Raw genomic sequence first — 19,933 nt, 5'->3', positions numbered from 1 at the left:
CTCAAGTTGGCACCAGTCACCTTTGTTTCTTGAGGTATCCTCTAACTACTCACCAATTTTCATACAAATCGATGGAGGTTCAACTAAATCGGAGGTTAAACCTTCAGTGACGGTACTAATGTCTTCGCGCCAAAATATTAATCCAGAGCCTATTAAAACACTTACCTTTCTAATCTTGCAAAGCTCCTCGACCATTTACAAGTTAAAACCACCGCATCTCGCCTAAAGGTACTCAATAGTCCAAGAGGCAGCGCTGAAAAATCTCTTTGAATTTACTAAAGCTAGATTTTTCACAGCTGATTACTGTGATTGTGTAGAGAAACATACTGCGGTCAGTCAAGCGAAACGTAGAACGGGGGTTACTGAGAGGGTATTAAAGTTGCTTTCCTACGAAGGTAATTAAATCCATTTACTATGGCTCAAAATCAGTACACACATTCTAAATTAAATATAAATAAAAGTTATTATAGTCGGTCAGCTGTATGACGGGACAGAGCCGGTCGGTCGGTCGGCCCCAGTGAATGTACAGGGTTATTCACTATATTTTGACCCCCTTGTAAACTGCTTTATTTACAGAATTAGAAAAAAATGTAAAATACAAAAGTTATTCGATTTTTAAATTATGATTTTTTGAAATATATATCGTACTAGTGACGTCATCCATTTGGGCGTGATGACGTAATCGACTATTTTTAAATGGGAATAGGGGTCGAGTGCTAGCTCATTTGAAAGGTTATTCAATTCCCTATTCAGTAATATAAACATTAACATGATTAATTATACAGGGTGTCCAAAAAAATGTTTTAATTAAATTAATTGTTTAATTAATAATTCAAAAAAAAATTTGGACACCCTGTATAAATAATGATCTTAATGTTTATAGTACTGTATAGAGAATTGAATAACCTCTCAAATGAGCTAGCACTTGACCCATATTCTCATTTAAAAAAAAATAGTCGATTACGTCATCACGTCCAGACGGATGACGTCACTAGTACGATATATATGTCAAAAAATCATAATTAAAAATCGAATAACTTTTGTATTTTACATTTTTTTTCTAATTCTGTAAATAAAGCAGTTTACAATAGGATCAAAATATAGTGAATAACCCTGTACATTCATTGGGGCCGACCGACCGGCTCTGTCCCGTCATACAGCTGACCGACTATAATAACTTTTATTTATATTCAATTTAGAATGTGTGTACTGATTTTCAGCCTTAGTAAATGAATTTAATTACCTTCGTAGGAAAGCAACTTTGATACCCTGTCAGCAACCCCTGTTCTACGTTTCGCTTGACCGACCGCAGTACGTTTCTCTACACAATCACAGTAATCAACTGTGAAAAATATAGCTTTAGTAAATTCAAAGAGATTTTTCAGCGCTGCCTCTTCGTCTACAATGTTTATGTTATTGCAATACGCTCCTGATCTTGCAGAATGTCTGAGTTGTTTAGGGCAAACTCAAGCATAAGTAATAGGATTGGTCAAGCATAATAGATCTACTTTCATGAAACTACTTTATTCAGAACGACTGTACTACAGTGCATCTGCGACTGTTCGCCGCATACTACACTACACACAGAGATACATACTACATACACTAAGAACTAATGTCTATGAAAAAATTATACGTTACTTATAGCTACAGTAACTTTAAAATACGTACGACAAACAGCTAAAAGTTTATGTTTGTGTAACAATTACAAATACAAAAATTACTAGAAGTTTTTGATAGTCCACCAGAGATTAATATCCGTATTGAGAGAGTATGAGCGATTTATCAAAAATTTCTAATAATTCCTTAACGTTTACGGATAGCCTGCATCAGTTTTATGAAGATTGTTCGGTCAACAATACTAAAAAGTACTACAGCTTTAACAATTGAGCAAACTAAGCTTTTGAAGGATTATCGAAAATGTCCAAAATCATAAACTAATCGTGTTAACATAGAAGCACAACACCTCCAAAGAAATATCCTCAAAATTATTGCAATTTGAGCAACGCTATCTAGTTGGTACTAGCTAATACCACATTGAAAGTATTACTTTTTAGATTATTCACTATATTTATATGAAAACAAGTCAGTCTCCATAAAACGGCTATTCTTATTTTGTCGATACGACTTAACCGTGTACGGACAAATAATCCCCCAAATTAGTCCTAGACAAAAAATTCCCACAAATAATCCCCAGAAAATAATCCACCGACAAAACTCACCACAAAAAAATCCGGTAAATAAATCCCCACAATTTTTTTGGACAAAATATCCCCACAATCAATTTCAGACAAAAAATCTCCATGAAATATTTGCTGTCGAATAGTTCTCAAAAGTTTCCCGTGAACGCAATCGACCCAAATGCACAAAAGTATCGTCAAAAATAAAAGATCGTCATGAAACCGCATTTCGGCACGAAAATAATGATTAGCGCTTAATATTAAGCACGAATTGTAATTTCGTTTTCCAATTTCCTTTTTCAACTGATTTTCCCCAGTACGGATTCATGCATTCATGCCGAAAACGACAAAAGACAAAAAAGTGTGAGTTTTTTTCAAAAATCATGGAAAATACGGGGAATGAGCTAAGGCCGTAGGAATCATGTTGTAATTATTCGCTTAAATCTTTTTCTCACTCTGCTTTGAATCAAAACATTGCCTATTCGTGATGATAACTGCTGGTCCTGAAAACGATCTTTTTATTGTAATGCAAAAGAACCTGTTCTTAATATGGTTCTGTAGCTATGTATTTGTGGCATTGACGTACTTTACTATTCTAATTGGAAAATAAGCCACAATTTAACTTTAAAAATGATTTTATTGACGTTTCGACCTCCGAAGTGGAAGTCGAAACGTCAATAAACTCATTTTTTAAGTTAAATTGTGACTTATTTCTTTTTGGTAAATTTTACGCATAAAATATTTAGTCATCAGTTTCAATCCAATTGTAATGAAAAAGAGCCTGTTCTTAATATGGTTCTGTAGCTATATATTTGTGGCATTTACGTACTTTACTATTCTAATTGGGAAATAAGCCACAATTTAACTTTAAAAATGATTTTATTGACGTTTCGACCTCCGAAGTGGAAGTCGAAACGTCAATAAACTCATTTTTTAACTTAAATTGTGGCTTCTTTCCCAGTTAGAATAGTAAATTTAATTGGTTCTTTTTGGTAAATTTTACGCATAAAATATTTAGTCATCAGATTCAATTCAATGCAAGCAACATTCAGTCCCACTCTGAAGATACCAAAAAATCATTATTTCTGAGTGTGTTCGCTTACACATTTCAACTATTCCAAAAACAACACGTATCATGTACCAACAATTTGTATCATGTAACGAATTTTAAACAACACGCATATTTGTTTTCCTCATTGTTGCTTTGTTCATAGTTCATCGCACACTAATCCCCACATTTTCCACGATTTTTGAAAAAATTCACTCTTTTGTCATGGAAAATTAGAACTTTAGAGCATGAATCCGTACTGGGGAAAACCAGTTGGAATTCGAAATTTGGTAATCGAAATTACAATTCATGTTTAATCTTAAATGGTAATCATTATAAGAAAACCATTCTCGTTGGAACTATACCGCGCTGAGCAGATGGAACGTGAATTATAAATTGTAAAACTCCCTCATCTTCCCGAGTCTCAGCATCCGTTATGGCTTGCAAATTGTAGAAGCCTCGGAGGTGTTACCAGATAAGGTTCCCATTGTTTTCAATCTGATAGGATGTAGAATGACATTTTTGGATGTTGATTTATGTGCTATTAGATTGAAAACTTAGTTTTTTGATAGCAGTTGCCGCTAGGGCATCTCTGCCATTTCGTTCGTTGCAATCCGTGACTGCACGCCGGGGTTTGTCCTAGTTGGGTCAGAGAGAGCAACATATGTGCCTCCTGATGATATACTAATAAGTTTCGAAACCGGTAGAGGTGCTTGCTGCACTCTCTGATTGAACTGGAATGATGATGCGGCTGTAGTTTCGTGTTGCAACGAAATTGAAAATGGTTATTCATTTTTGGGCTAATCATTATTTTCGTGCCGAAAAGCGGTTTCATGGCGATTGCTATAACTCTCATGCACTGAGGCTGAAAAACATTTGCGTCGATTGCGTTCACGAGAAAACTTTTCAGAACTATTCAGCAGCAAATATGTCTTGCGGATTTTTTGTCCTAGATTTTTTGTGAGGATATTTTGTCCAAAAAAATTGAGGATTATTGAGCGGAATTTTAGGTGGGGACTTTTTGTCTGGGGATTTTTTGTCCAGGAATAATTTGTAGAGATTTTTTGTCCGGGATTACTTGTCCAGGGATTATTTGTCCTAGGTTCGACTTAACACCTAAATGTATTTTCCTGACCACTTGGTTTGTCACAATCATTCAGACCCTCTGAGTAAAATACTACTATTTACAGTTCTTTTTTCAGTAAGGGTTCACTTACTAACAAGTGAAACTAAACCATTTTATTTGTCTTAACAATTATAATTGGATACAAAAATAGAGGGTTGTTCATTCTGTCTCACATTGCTTATTGCTTGTCAACTTGATAATAATTTACAGTTACCTACTCTAGATGCCCTTGAATGGTTAAAGAAAATAAGGAACGCAAACGTTTACAATGATTCTCGAAGTCAACTTTTTGTTCGTTTATTTGCTCTTTGGTTATGAAAATTTGTTCGCAACGATCACATGTCCCAAAAATTTTGTTGACTGGAATGTACACAGTTATAGTGAAATTGTTTATAATATGAATGCTGATATCGAATTCAGGTTTCAGTTATGCAATTAGCAAATTCTAAATTGGTTCAACTTAATTCATGGTATATAGACAAAAACATGTTAGACAAAAAAATTAAGTACATTCAGTGCCAACTATGAACGTGAAGTTAAGTATTTGGATCTTGAATCTCTAAAATTCTCAGCCAGCGAAACAATTTTTTAAGCTCTGATATGCCAGATAATCGAGCTGTGAAAGTAATCCAGAGATGGAAGCTCCAAGGAAATAGAACAAGAACGCCCCGTGAAAGATGGATAGACGACGTAGAGGGGATCTTAAAAACCATGAATATCAGGCAGTGGCAAGGAAAATATCCGACAGGGCAGAATGGAAGAACATTGTTAAGCACGCCAAGACTCACAAAGGGTTGTAGCGCCATTAGAAGAAGATTATATTTTATCATACGCTTTGTAAATTTAGGTATATATTTCGTATAGCCAGAAGACACACCAACAGCTTTTTTTTTATTTAATTTGATGGCTTTGGTAAAGATCAATTAGCTTTTTCTAAATTTTCTTTACCAATCTGTAAAGACACACCAACAGCTTTTTTTTATTTAATTTGATGGCTTTGGTAAAGACCAATTAAATAGGTCGCAATAGAATTCGCATTAAAATGAAGGATCCAAAAAACGCTAATTACCTTATCAGCGACAAAAACGATAAAGTATTTATTGATAACAATTTAGATATTTATGTTCCCAAATTTATTATTGTCAGACAGGGTGTAATAAGAGACATTGAGACGGAATTTTCTGAAGATTACCTTAAAAATAAAATTAAATCATATGATCACCATTTACCATTGAAAGTTTTAAATGTTAAAAGAATAAATCGTAAAGTTACAAAAGATGAAATGACAGAGTTTGTGCCAGCTACATAAATCATGTGTTGTTAGTTTCAAAACACAAATATTACCTAAATATACCATTATCAATAAAGTTATAAAAGAGGTAGAATCATACAAACAAAAAGTACTACTTTGTTTTAATTGTTTGCGTTATGGGCACCTCAGAAACCAATGTAAATTTCGACCCAGACGCTATAAATGTAACAAAGACCATAACTCGAAAGAGTGTGCGGAAGAAGAAATAACACCAAAATGTTTTAGTTGCATGGGAGATCATTTCACCATTAATTTGAAAGATTGCCCGGAATTTCACCGACAAAAATTAATAAAAGAAACACCAACAGCTAAAACCTTTTAAAAGACAAGTATTAATTTACATATGCTGAATATAGTAGGTTAATCAACACGAACACTAATATTGGTGATATCCAAGAAAAATTACCAGCCTATAAAATAAATAGAGAAAAAATCCAAAAATAAATTATGCTACGCCATCTACAGAGCTCTATGGGTGAGTTTGCAATAGAGCAGATCTTCGTGTTATGTCAAATATTGTTATGTAACACTACGAGATCATGCATGAAGCAATACCATTGGATATGGAAATTACAGGCAGAAGGCGTAAAACCAAGATTAACAATGGAGAGACCATGGAACAGATAGAGCTGCCAGTTTGCAGAACATAGTAAATCTTCCAGACAGTCTTGTGGCCACAACAAGCTAGATAAAGAGATATTGGAAGCAATTCCTAAATAAAGAAATTTAATCCTGGAAGATTAAATCTAAACAAAGAAAATATTACAATGAAGTAAAAACCTAATTGAATAACATAAAAAAACATTATATTATGAAGGACAGTGGATTATTTTTCCGTTATTTCCATATCTGTTATGATATTTCGCTACCCGTATATTTTATCATCCAAAATTATTACATTTAAAAAATATCTTAAGAAGTGAATAAGGTAACATGGACTCTTACATTTGGTACCTGAAATCGATATCAGCGTTAAGTGTGCGAGTTTCAATCAATTTCGTTTAAAAAAGCAGTTACTTTCCTTGTTTCCTTTTAATCAATGCAAAGTTGCAAATCGAACGTTATAATACTTAAAATTTGGCACTTCAGTGACCATAAATAAAATAACTTGAAATCAAGTGTCATCATATTAAAAGCTACCTAGAACTTATGCACGTAGGTGCATATATTCTAAAAATATGAATATGTACCTTGAATGTCCTTTTCAAAGGTATGAGTTCCTTACTATTGGAACGAAACGCAATCAAAAAGCTGCCGCGAATAAAACTTATTGCTAAAAAGGGGTCAGTCAAATATACAAGGTACTCAACATTTTTAATGCTCTGTATGAACTAAAATGTCACGTTGTTTTATTATATACAATAATCTGAAAGATTTTATATAACAGAGAATCTGGTGAAGTGTTAGATGTTAATAAACTGTCTAAATTATAAGAAGAGCCTATACACCAACTCACTAGAATGTACAAGCACAGTACACCTAACAATCAGTACTCTCTCTGACGCGGTACCTTTGATCTCTTTAGTTACAAATTCGGTGACGTTGACGCCATATTGTGCGAGGGTAAATCAGGCATAGCACTGCACATATGGACGCGATAGAGCAGACTTTCATTTATTTTGAAACAATTTTTAACGAAATGGATACATGCATATGTAGCAGTTAATCAATTTCAAAACTCTCTAATTGTTACTACTTCATTTTTCGGGAAATTTAAAAAAAAAACGTAAAATATTTCCATGCTGAGCAGATGGGACGTGAATTATGAATTGTAAAATCCCCCCATCTTCCTATAGTCTTGGCAGCCATATGGCTTGCATTTTTTAGAAGCCTCGGAGGTTGTGACCAGAGAAGGTTCCCCTGTTTTCAATCTGATGGGATTTAGAATGATATTTTAATGTCAGTTTGTGTTATTAGATTGAAAACTTTGATTGAAAAGTCTTTTTCTTAGCAGATGTAGAAAATTTCTGATTGAACTAGAATATAATGCTGCTGCGATTTCGGGCTGCAACAAAATTGAAAATGTTTATATATTTTTAATGTAAAATATTTCTTTCACTGCGTTTTATCTATGCTTTTGATTTCTAAAGTTTCACAACTATTTGTTACATAACTGTCTTATAAACTATAAAAAATCAAATGGACAGTTTTTAGTAAATATGGTAGTTTTAAAGCTGTGTAGTTTGTGTTATTAGATTGAAAACTTAGTCTTTTTCTTAGCAGATGTAGAAAATTTCTGATTGAACTAGAATATAATGCTGCTGCGATTTCGGGCTGCAACAAAATTGAAAATGTTTATATATTTTTAATGTAAAATATTTCTTTCACTGCGTTTTATCTATGATTTTGATTTCTAAAGTTTCACAACTATTTGTTACATAACTGTCTTATAAACTATAAAAAATCAAATGGACAGTTTTTAGTAAATATGGTAGTTTTAAAGCTGTGTGGTTGTCAAATAGACTAAAATCCAAAGTTTCATTTGAAAATCAAATACAGAGTTTTGAATCAGTTAATTAAGATACTTTAGTTACATCTCACTGAAAACACAAGAGCTGTCTGCGCAGTAAATGACGCTGCTGTCTGCGCAGTAAATGACGTCACCGTCTGCGCAGTAAACATACGTGTTCTTTGCCGCCAAATCTGAGTGGGAATACTAATTGTTAGGTATACTCTGGTACAAGTAAACTACTTATAATGAAAAGAAACTATTTAAACTTGTAACCCCAAATGGAAATGGAAGCGTTACATTAGTGCATACAGAGTTTTGTAAACTATTCTACAGAAAATATAACGATTGGCAACTTGGCAAAACCGACGCAATTCTAGCTGCCTAACAACTATCACAAGGTAGTTCTAGAGACTGCGTCCGAATCGGGCTTATAAGACTAAAAACTATTTTTTACGTTATAGTATAAAAACATCAGTATGAACCATTCTTTTAAAATGAGCGACACGAAACTAAGAGCGAATCAGTCCAAATAAAATACTGAAACGGGGATGTCTTTTATTTTAAACGCTACGGGAAGCTTCCTTCCCTAGTTTCCTTAAAAATAAGCTAACGCAGAAATTTAGCTAAGCTAAGATTTTAAAACAACGATAAAATGAGCTACTTAGTATTAAGGCAATTCAAAGGATGGGTATGTAGTTCAACAAATCTAATTTATTCTACGATGGCATAAGTAATAAAGTAAAAGTATAAAAGCATAAGTAAAAAATGAACATAAGTAAGACCAAATTTATGAAAAATTTAGTTCCCAGCAAACACCTAACCATCCAAAATCAAGTGGTCGAATTGACAGAAAAGTACATAATATAAACTTCCTTTGTTTGTATATAATATACAGCGTGTCCCCAAAAATAGTGCGTTCCTTTAAGGTATGGATATAATACACAATTTAGAACAAAAAAGTTATATAACATTTTTTCTAAAGTTAACCGTTTCCAAGAAAAAAATTACATTGTTCTCCATATAAGTGAATTTTTATTTTAACAAATTTGAATGACATGGCAACGTAGCCTAGAAGAACTTGCTGTGACTGTGGAAATTTAACCAAATAACCCCTTTTTTATTTACTTCGAGGTGTGATTTTTGGAGTTGTTGACATCGTAGGTACCTACCTGTAAAATAATGGATATGGGTTTGGTCTTGGAGTAGGGAGAATTTTAAAAATTCTCCCTACTCTAAGGGTTTGGTTGATATTTACATTATTTTACCTACCAGATGCAACTGACCTACAAACCTACTTTTTTAATCTTTAGATTTTTGAGTTGCGCGTTGTTGCCAGACTTCAATTTGCATATCAAAATGTATTTTCGTTTTTTGGTCAAACGGATCAATTTAGAAAAAAATGTTATAAGACTTTTTGCTCTACATTATGCCTTCTACCTATACCTTTAAGGAACGCACTATTTTCGGGGACACCCTTTATATTATATCTCGGTCATGAAATCAAAATAAGCAAGGATAATCAGACCTGTAAATTTCAATGACGAATTGCTTGGGCGGCGTATGGTTCACTAAGAGACATCTTTAAAAGAGCAACATCCCGATACCTATGAAACAGAAGACATTTGACCAATGCGTCCTTCCTATTATACAGGAGCAGAAACTTTCACGCTCACAAATATAACAGCACTAAAAATGCGAGTGGCACAAAAGTGCATGGAAAGATCGATTCCCAGCGTGACAAAAAAAGACAAAATAAGGAACCAAGACCTGAGGAAAAGAACAGGTGTCACTGATATGGTCGAACGCATAGCCAAGCTGAAATGGAATTAGGCAGGTCACGTATCGAGACTAAAAGACTCAAGATAGACCAGAAAACTTATTTGTCTACCGCCCAAAAGAAGACAAACGCAGCAGAGGTCCACCACCAACACGCTGGATGGACGATATTAAACGAATGTCTAAGAAATGACAACAAGATGCACAGAACCGTGAAGAGTGGCGAAAAATGGAAGATACCTATGTCCAGCAGTGGACGGAAAAGGTTGCATGATGATAAGTAATATACAAAGTTTTATTTAATACCTTGTAAAGACAGAAGGTGACTTGTACTGTGTGATATCGGACATTGCCTCACATACTCTGTTGGTATGCGATAGATGAATAGCTGAGAGGAGCCTGATTGACAGAGAAACAGAGAGAGAGAGAGAGCTAGGAGGTAGGGTGCAATCAGTCATGGAGATAGTGGAAGAAATGCTTAGGTCGTCAGATCGGTAGAGAGCAGTTCAGAGATATGTGAAGAGGCCATTCTAGAGAAAGAAACATGAAGAATGGCGTCGACCCGAAGGGAGGCAAGGTGTTCAGGAGCAAGCAAAAAGTTAACTGTTTCAGCTCCGCTTTAATATTACCAAACTCTGCGTGTGGTCTCGGGATATCATCGTGGACACGCTGGAGGAATGCATAACTGAAACTGAAAGGTGGTTCTGCCCAGCTTCTAGGGCTGAGCATTTTGACTACAAGCAGCGCAGCAAGGTATTTAAACACAGGGCATAGCGCCCAGAAATCCTTTCTTCTCAAATATCGAGAAAAGCAGAACTAATCTGACTTACGTCATTTTTCTAAAACGCAAAATTATTCAACGCGGAGTCGAACCCGGAAAACCACAGAAATAAATAAGCAATAGAGGCTGCGATTATGTCCAAAAGCTGATTTAGACAAATTAATTGATGATAGTGGTGACAAGAATGTGTCAAAAGCCAAATAAGAAAATATCAAATGATTTCTCAGTGGTTTTTGCTGCTCTTTAATTTTTCATTTATACAATAACTCCCATCCTTTGCATGTTTAAATACTGACTAATGTATTGGCCAACAAAACAGGTTTCAACACTAGATTAGAAGCATATAAAACATAATACTTAAAAATAAAACTTCCTGAAACCAAAACAATCAATCAAACGAAATATCATAAAACAGTTGCCTTAAATGTGACAGTTGGAGTGTCATGTAGCTCTTAGTTTCGTCTTGTACCAAGGTTGTTTCCAACGATGGCAGACGCATTGGTCCTTGAATCACACGTATTATAATTATTATACTGTTAAAAAGATACTCGATGCACAGCTAATACGGAATGTAGGCAGTTCTGTCTACTTGAAACAAGTGATTAGGGATAGTGTGATGGTTCAAAGAGTAAGGATTCTGATGGTGCTTTCAACTCAATAAACACATGTACAATTTTCTTATATGTTAAGTATATATTATTATATTTAACCGAAAGCAGCCAAAATAGTCGAGCAAATTACTCGGACGCCATAAATAAATAAAGAGGCTGGTGCAAATAAATAAGATGCAAAATAAAAGAAAGGTTAAGTAGTTTAGTAAACCAATATCAGAGACCAAGAATATTGAACTACTCTTTTTTAATATTAAAATTTTAAATTAAAACAATCTAAAAAATGAGCTAACTCGTTCGCTCCTGTTGAGTATATTTGTGCACCTTAACTGTATTGAGGTACCACTTATTGCAGATTTCAATTTCAATCATTATAATACAGTGATGAGAGATAACCGGCAAAATAACGCAAAAGATGGAAAACATAATACATTGCGGAACAAAAAGAGATGAAACTAGTGGAGGTGGAAATTATCGTTATAAACGTATAAATTAACATTACATTATATAGTTTCCCACCTTTGGACGTCTGTGACAGGAGAATTTTATAAAATTCTACTGTCGCAATGACAGTTGTCATACTCCTCTGATACGTCTAAAGGTGGGAAACTATGTAATGTTAATTTATACGTTTATAACGATAATTTCCACCTCCACTACTTTCATTTCTTTTTGTCTCGCAATGCATTATGTTTTCCAGCTTTTGCGTTATTTTGCCGATTATTAGCTCACTCATCACTGTATACTACGTGTTGCCAGGTCAAATTTATAAAAGTTTCTAGATTTCGCTGAAAAAATCACTAGATATCACTAGATTTAAAAAAAATTCTATGAACTTTTCAGGGGATTTCCCTATATTGGACTTATCAAGGTTCAAAAGTTAAAGTCCTTAATAATTATGCTGAAATAAGATTTCAAACAACGATAATTCAAAAGAACCAAATGCTTGGGACCAAAGTGCTCACATCAGCCATTACGAAACAATTAAGTTTTATTACATTTTCGAGAATAGGTATTTAGGTTATAATATTTACATAAAACGTATCTGGTTGAAGGTTATCTGCTTGAAAGTTATCTGGTTGAAATAGATAAAACAACCTTTATCTTTTTGAAAATATTAGGAATCTTTGGGGATTTCTCTTTCTTTGTAAAAGTGATAAATAAACAATACATACGTGGAAGTATTAAATGAATAATTTTGATACAAAGGTATTAAAAATACTCCTGAAATTTTTTTAATAATAACAGAAATAAAAGATAAACCACTGTTTTAAGTGGTTACAACGAAACCGTCAGTTGGGACAGGTGAAATAAAATAAAAATTATTTTTTGTAATATACGTAGCAAGAGTATTCAATATAAGCGAGCTCGCAAACCAAAAGCGATATCCCTACATCGCATAACATACATTGCGGAAAGATACGCACTGAGTGTCACATCTGGTTTTCGGTGAATTCAATATAAGCGAGCTCGCAAACCAAAAGCGATATCCCTACATCGCATAACATACATTGCGGAAAGATACGCACTGAGTGTCACATCTGGTTTTCGGTGAATCTTCGGTGACTTTCGGTGGAATTTCGTTCACCGAAAACCAGATGTGACACTCAGTGCGTATCTTTTCGAAATGTATGTTATGCGATGTAAGGATATCGCTTTTGGTTTGCGAGCTCCCTAATAGAAACTTCCAAAAATCGTTAGAATTGTGTCTATTTTGAAAAGATAACTATTTCATTAGATTGTTAAAAAATTACTAAATCTAGTGAAATTTCACTAAATCTGGGTCTGGCCACACTGCTATATTTGTTGCACATAGTTTTAAGAGACTGTGAAAATCGAGTTTTGGGTGTAATCTACTGTAAACAGCAAGACTTGTAGAAAAGCACGGAAGTTGCGCCTGTTACATTATTGAAATTGCTTTTATTTTTTACCCCTAGTTAAGTAAATTGACTTTATTCTTTATATCCCTAGTATTTACATTTATAAATTGTAGTTTCGAATTTTTTATTACAAGTGTGAACAAAATACATGTGCACATCTGTAGATAAAGGAAATACTTTTGTGATGAACGGGATTTACCTTAACGGATTAACTAATGCAACAGCAAGGACAAGGCGATGTTAAAGAACTGTCTATTTCCGATCGCGAAATAATTCTAACTAAATGGTTTGTTGTTACACCTGTTATAATTGCTTTCAACTATATAAGGGTATTGCAAATACTGATTAACAATGCAGAAGATAGAATAAATAAATATATAATATGTATTTGTACCGTATACAGAGTATATAAGAATTACAAAAAATATGTGGGGAGTGGATAAAATTAATCTTTTAAAAACGATTTACCAAATTTTCATTTACTCGAAAAAATGGAGCCTCAGAATGGTTTGCAGAAATGTTTGGATAGAGTATGGAAGACATTGTAAAAATATTTGGAATTCAGAAAACAATTTTCAAAATTCTTTTGACAAGAAAAGTATTTTGGCAAAATTCATTACAGAAACATTACAAGAGAAGCAAAGTTATCCTTATTCGACTGACTGCAAGAAAACAACCGTCAACGAATAAGTGAAAGTATATTAATCTGTATTTTTTAATGGAAATAATTTTTGCCGGTCAATGCATTTCTAAACGAGGCAGAAATTTGGACTCTTGCGCATAAGAACGCCAAAAAATGGATGCCTTTGAGATGCGGTTAGAGACGATGGCTGCGCCTGCGCATACCTTTGTCAACTCAGCGGACAAACGTTTCCATTCTTAACCAACCTGAAAATATAAAAAGGCTTTCCACAACATGTCTGCAGTGAATTCTACAGTTATTTACTAGTATGGTACACAGAAGGGACGATTATTTAGAGAGATTGTTTCTGAAAACGTTCCGAGGAGAAGTCACAAGTCACCAACGAGATGGTTCTGTGAAATTCTTACAATAGCTGAAGGTAGAGACCAGTGAAGAAAATTTGTTAGGAGTAATGGGGAAACGACAAGAGAAGGAGGGAGAGAAATAGAGAGACAGACTAATTTTTAAAAAGCTAACATTGAATGATGTCGATTTTGTTTGATTCAAGAAATTCCCATTTGAGACTAGACCAAAATTCTTCAAATGGTGTAAAATCAACCACATTTTCACGACAAAAACAATTATTTGTCGTCCAAGGCAGATAAATGAAAAAATAAATTGAACAATGTTCAATTCCTCATTAACTCATAACTTACTACCTTAGGTGACTTTCGTGTATTAATACCTTTTATAGAAAGACTATAAAATACTTCCTATACTTTCTTAAATGTATTTAACAGAGGTTTTCAATAAAGTAGAGCTCCTCCTTGTTGAATGTATTAAAAAAAGAAGCCATAGAAAGGTTTAAAAATTACAAACAATAAAAAGTCGGCGACTTTAAAATTTTTCATTTGCAAAAATATGTAAATAGAAAAACATTTCCAAGCACATTTGAACTACAAGAAGTGAGTGGCTAGGGCCTATCTAATAAACAAAACTTCAATTACAAAAATGTTATTGTTGGTATTTGAATTTCACTGTATTAATTTGCGTTATGTAGTTTGCTATAGCTTTTTCGGTAAAATTTTATACTTACATCAATCTAAGTATGAATTGAGTACAATTTTAAATGAGTTGTAAACACCAAAAGGTAAGCCAAGCGTAGATTGTCAAAAAAATATCAGCAAAAATCATGACTAGATCTGTGCAATCTTTTTTTTTTAATTGAAAGAGTAGGAACTGGCCGATCTTGAAAAACTCGGCAAGTTTTATGGCCTAGCTGCACTAACGATTTTGTTTGCTCTTAATAATAATTATTATAAGTGATCTATTTACAAAAATGTACGATCCTCTTTGAATATATTCATATTGACATATGAACAGTTATTTTCTTATTATTCCATTTGCTTTTCTTTATATCTACCATGACATTACTGTCCTGTTTTGGCCTGAAAATAGTCCTGATCTAAATCCATTAGAAAATCTATAGTCACGGCTGAAAGAGTTAGTGTCACGCCGAAACCCAGTTTATAAGAGAACTCATAGAAGTCATTATTCCAAACCGGTTTAGAGTTTTAGAGTTATTACTCCAGAAGATTTGGATCGTCTTGGTTTAACAATTTTGGAGACTGTTATGTGAATGAAATTATTTTTTTCGCTGATTAAATAATTATCCACTGCTGGTTAAATAAGTCCAGTGATATAAAGAGAGTTAACATCAAAAAATGAAGTAGCATTAACAAAAATTAAAAAAAGTAGGTAAATAGTCACAGGTTAATGTTAAATCTGAAAAAATACGAAATTTGTTAAAAATGTATAAAGAGAAAAGGAAACCCCAAAGAAGAAAAACATATGGGATCAAAATGGGAGAATAGAATAGAATCAAAATAAAAATTAAGTACGCACGACCATTTGTTAGCAAGATAAATAATAAAAAATTGTATTGCATCGCTAAACTGATATTCAAAACAGGAAAAAACCTAATGAACTATGGAGAATGCTGGAAAAAATATTTTTTTTAAATTACAGCTGAAAAGTTATGATTCCTAGATATGAAGAAAAATAGGAATCTCGAAAGAAGAAATCGACAACAGATTTTATGTTTATAATTCGTAAGCTAGTAGAAAAGCCATGGAATGCCATAGTTCTCCTCCATAAGCTTCCTAGATTTAACAAAAGCGTTCGACCAAAGGTAGTAGTGACACTTAAAAAATAGTACCTCCTAAAATGATCACAATTACACAAAAATTAATTCTGACTAGATAAAATAAAAATGATGGAACACTAATTGAAGAAATACTAATAAAGACAAGAATAACACAAGCGAGTAATATTATGCCCACTCCTATTTGATTTGGTAATAGAAAACTAGGTGTGACTGCATAAAAAACGGGGATATAGTATGTGGTGTGATGTGAGTGAGAAAGAAGAAAGAACTGAAATTAACATTATAACGCGAATGCAGGATAACAGAATAGTCACGATTGTAAGAGACGAATGGTCTGCAGGAAGAGGTTTACCAAGAAAACTACCGAACAAATGACGCGACAGCGGCTCATCAGAATCGCAAAAATGAATAAAAATAACCCAGTAAACACAGGTCATAAAAAAAGAAAAAGGAATAGCAGATCTGATATTCGTTTTAAGATTATATAAAGTTATGTATGTCTTTTAATTGCTCATATACAAAGGACAGACCTAATATTGGTAAATACCAGGTCCCTTCAAAACATAAATCTAAGTACTGTGAGTAGTATACCTAAGTTACGTTTAAGTAGAAAAATCACATATTAGTTAAATTAGGTAATTCATAATAATATATTTTATGAAGAATATTCCAAGATTATGAATAATCAGATCCATCTTTTTATTACAGTGGTGTAGAAACTACACTCCTCATTACATTTAAATAATCATTTCACTACCCTGTAGATATTTTAAGTATATAAAACATGGTTCCATTTGTGTAAATAGATCACATCGAATATAACACTAAAAATTCGAATGAATGAGATCCTTTGAATAAAATTAATATCATTAAATAGTGAATAAAGTGATGAACTCGATCGAAAAACTAACTCATAAAATAATTACTAATGTATAAGTACCGTCCTATCAGTCAAAAATGGTGAAATACAATAAATTAAGTACAGGGATTGGAAAGTATTGATTGAATGATATACTTAAGTAAGTGTGTAAACAGAATATTCCAATAAAAAATATCTGTATATTACGTACAGAATGGTGTCTATAGAGCGTTTCACCTTAAGAACGGAACATTGCGTAGATAGGGCCGTGTATTTCTTATGGACGATAGAACCGCGCCGATGCCGCTTCTATCGTGTCGAGAATGAATCTTATGTCGACCTTGGCAACACTGATCTGCATAAGCCAAACGTTTCGTTCTTAACGTAAAATAAAGTATAGACTTCGATATACGATGTGTATTGGATTATTCTGTTTATTCGAAAGAACAATCCTTTCCAGCCCCATCTAAGTACTAAGGTATAATAACTTAAGTACACTCAACACAACCTTTTTTTTTTAATGTTCCATTATAAATAAGTTATAATTATTGCCATATGACAGGAATATCAAGAGTTTTTTTCATACGGAAAATAATTAAAACAAAACGGCAATTTATTTTTTCTCAAAAATTTAATACTGATTATTGCGAGTTATTGCCGAGATGCTAGATGAGCAGAAAGACGGCATCAAAACCGACAGTCGAGTACTACAAGAACCATAATTGAAGGCGTTTAACCTGTTTATGGCCGAATACGAGTAGTTCTCGACTAGATATTATTTCTAGGAGTATTTTGAAATAGTTGTAAGCGCAATGTGTGTGATGCTTTTAGAAAAACTGCCCGACAGCATTGTGGCAATGTGATTCTATGTACAGAAAAAAATCACCACTGTAGCATCATCAATAATACCATTGAAAAGTAGGCACGAGCCGCTGCCATTGACAATTAAGAAAAGGAAGGGGTATTTTACATCTACTAACATATAGTTTATTTATCATAGATAAATATTATCTTGCGCAAAAGTGTATTGAGAACCATTTAGGCTTTGAGTTGAAGAGAAAGCATTGGTCATAAAATTGTACAATTTAAAACATACCATACAGTAAGTGAATTACAAAAAAAAGTAATAGAATAAAGAAATAAAATAAAAAGGAAAATTATCAACTATTTAAATTTGAAACATACAACATACTGGGATTATTTATGAATATGGCACATGTTATTAAAAGTTATAGGAAAGGTTGCCTTATCAAGCATACAATGGCAGTACCTTCAGTATGTATGATAAAATAAGAAATAAAATAAGGCTAGAAGTCGCAAAAGGAACTTGACGTATTTGGTAGATGCAGTATCCCTTCCTCTGTTGGAAATGTATCGTTTATTTTCATGGAAGTCCTTCACAATAACCTAACACAAGAAACCTAAATAACAAATGTGTGAACACTTAGACATACATGCCGACACCGTACATGGATCCCCAGTCGACTCCCTGAAACGATGACATATCAACATTTGTGAGATTGTAGCCTTGGTAAGGGCTAGCAGCGACTGGGGGCGCCATTGTGGGGGGTGCAGGCGTATGAGCTGCAGGTGCTTGAGCAGGGTTCTGTGTGGCTGCTGCGCCTGCACTGACTGCTGTTATCGGATAAGGTGAATAGCGGTAACTAGCCAAATGTGGGTAGGTACCAAACAGTTTTCCGTAAGTCGCTAATGCGAGAGGCTGGGCTTGAGCGGCTGCTGCGGCAGCTTGTACGGCTTGTACATGTGCTTGCGCTTGAGCTGTTGCTAGGGGGTTAACTGTGGCTAACACTCCTGGTGCGGGAGCTATGGCACGCATGCCCAATCCGGTGAGCATTAGTCGTTTACCTAATAAATGAGCACTAGCTTGAACTGCTTCTTTGGGTTGTGCTTTTTTACATTCCACCTAAAAACGAAAATATCAATAAATAATTAGCTAAATTTTTAATAAAATTATATGGCGCCACCCTTTATTACCGCATGAAGAAACATGTTAAAGAGCACCTGAAGGCAGATGATAATACAAATATGTCAAAATATCCTAAAGTAGAAGCCACAGTTAGAATGCAGTGCAGGTATCATAGGGCAATGTATTTCTTACCGGAGAACGGCCGACCGAGTTGGTAATACGTCTGGTGGCTGAGATATAGCGCCCTTAGTCCTGGATTAATTTGATGTATAATAAAACCTTCATTCTCACTATATTATGTTTTAACTTCAACAGTGTTCGATTTAAACATAACAATGGTCTAACGTAAACAATAAATAAGTAAACAATATCACGACCTAGCGTATTGTTTCTTCATCGCGTGACTAACGATCGATCTGAATGAATCGTCGGCTCTTATTGTTGGTGTATAAATACATTACTAAATCACAACAGACATGAGTTTATTAGCGGTCATTGCCAATCATATGTGCACTAATATAAACTATATTATATTTTATTTCGTAGAAGTTCTGTTCAATGCTAGGGGTTAACGTACCACGTTACAGCGGTGCATTAGGACCGGATTTAAGAATCACCATCATCATCATCCATTGGCTCTACAACCCAATATTTTTGTTCTTTTTATTTAAGACTCTACGGTTACGCCTACGGTTGTATACACGCACCTATCACTGTGCCGACATGAGCGGCATCTATGCGCGTCGTAAGACTAACACTGCATACTAACTCTGGCCTTTACTATAGACATATAACACATCTAGAAACCTCTAAACAGTTCATAGGTACTTGGAACGTGAAGTCTCTAAACACAAGAGAGCAGGTAATCATAAAATAGCTTGTAGAAAAAATATACGCATGTGTAGACTACAAGAGACGAAGAAAAAAGGAAAGGGTCAAATTATGCTGGATGACTATCTCATTATGCAAAGTGGTGTTGCAAAAGAAACCAGGAGCCAAAGAAGGAGTCCCACGCCTATTACACAAAAATTTTTACCGCCAAGTACAAGAATGCCAATACATATAAGCTCTATACAGAAGAAATTACACCAGAAATTACCATAAATGAAGATGTTAATATAAGTACACAGGAAGTTTAAAAAACACTTGAAAAGCTAAAGAACAGAAAAGCTGCAGGTAAGGACGGAATACC

At 34.0% G+C, this 19,933-nt stretch overlaps 2 protein-coding genes across 4 annotated transcripts in view; one reads left to right on the top strand and one right to left on the bottom strand.

The window, feature by feature from the left end:
* The window catches only part of LOC114332479 (uncharacterized), a 287,210-nt gene that overhangs the window by 54,058 nt on the left and 213,219 nt on the right, over positions 1-19,933 (top strand). The gene's annotated exons all lie outside the window — the stretch shown is intronic.
* Positions 1,509-19,933, bottom strand: part of LOC114332474 (RNA-binding protein Musashi homolog 2-like) — a 340,999-nt gene continuing 322,574 nt past the window's right edge. For 2 of the 3 annotated variants that reach the window (XM_028282269.2, XM_028282270.2), the window contains one exon: positions 1,509-18,738. In XM_028282269.2, the coding sequence (XP_028138070.1) occupies positions 18,259-18,738 (480 nt within the window). In that variant the 3' untranslated portion in view covers positions 1,509-18,258. The remainder of the gene's footprint in view (positions 18,739-19,933) is intronic. The other variant, XR_007697837.1, reaches the window with a different exon arrangement.

The sequence above is a fragment of the Diabrotica virgifera genome, chromosome 4 (assembly GCF_917563875.1).
Source record: "Diabrotica virgifera virgifera chromosome 4, PGI_DIABVI_V3a".
In the NCBI taxonomy this organism is placed as follows: Eukaryota; Metazoa; Arthropoda; class Insecta; order Coleoptera; family Chrysomelidae; genus Diabrotica; species Diabrotica virgifera.
This window is presented reverse-complemented; position numbering and strand designations above follow the sequence as displayed.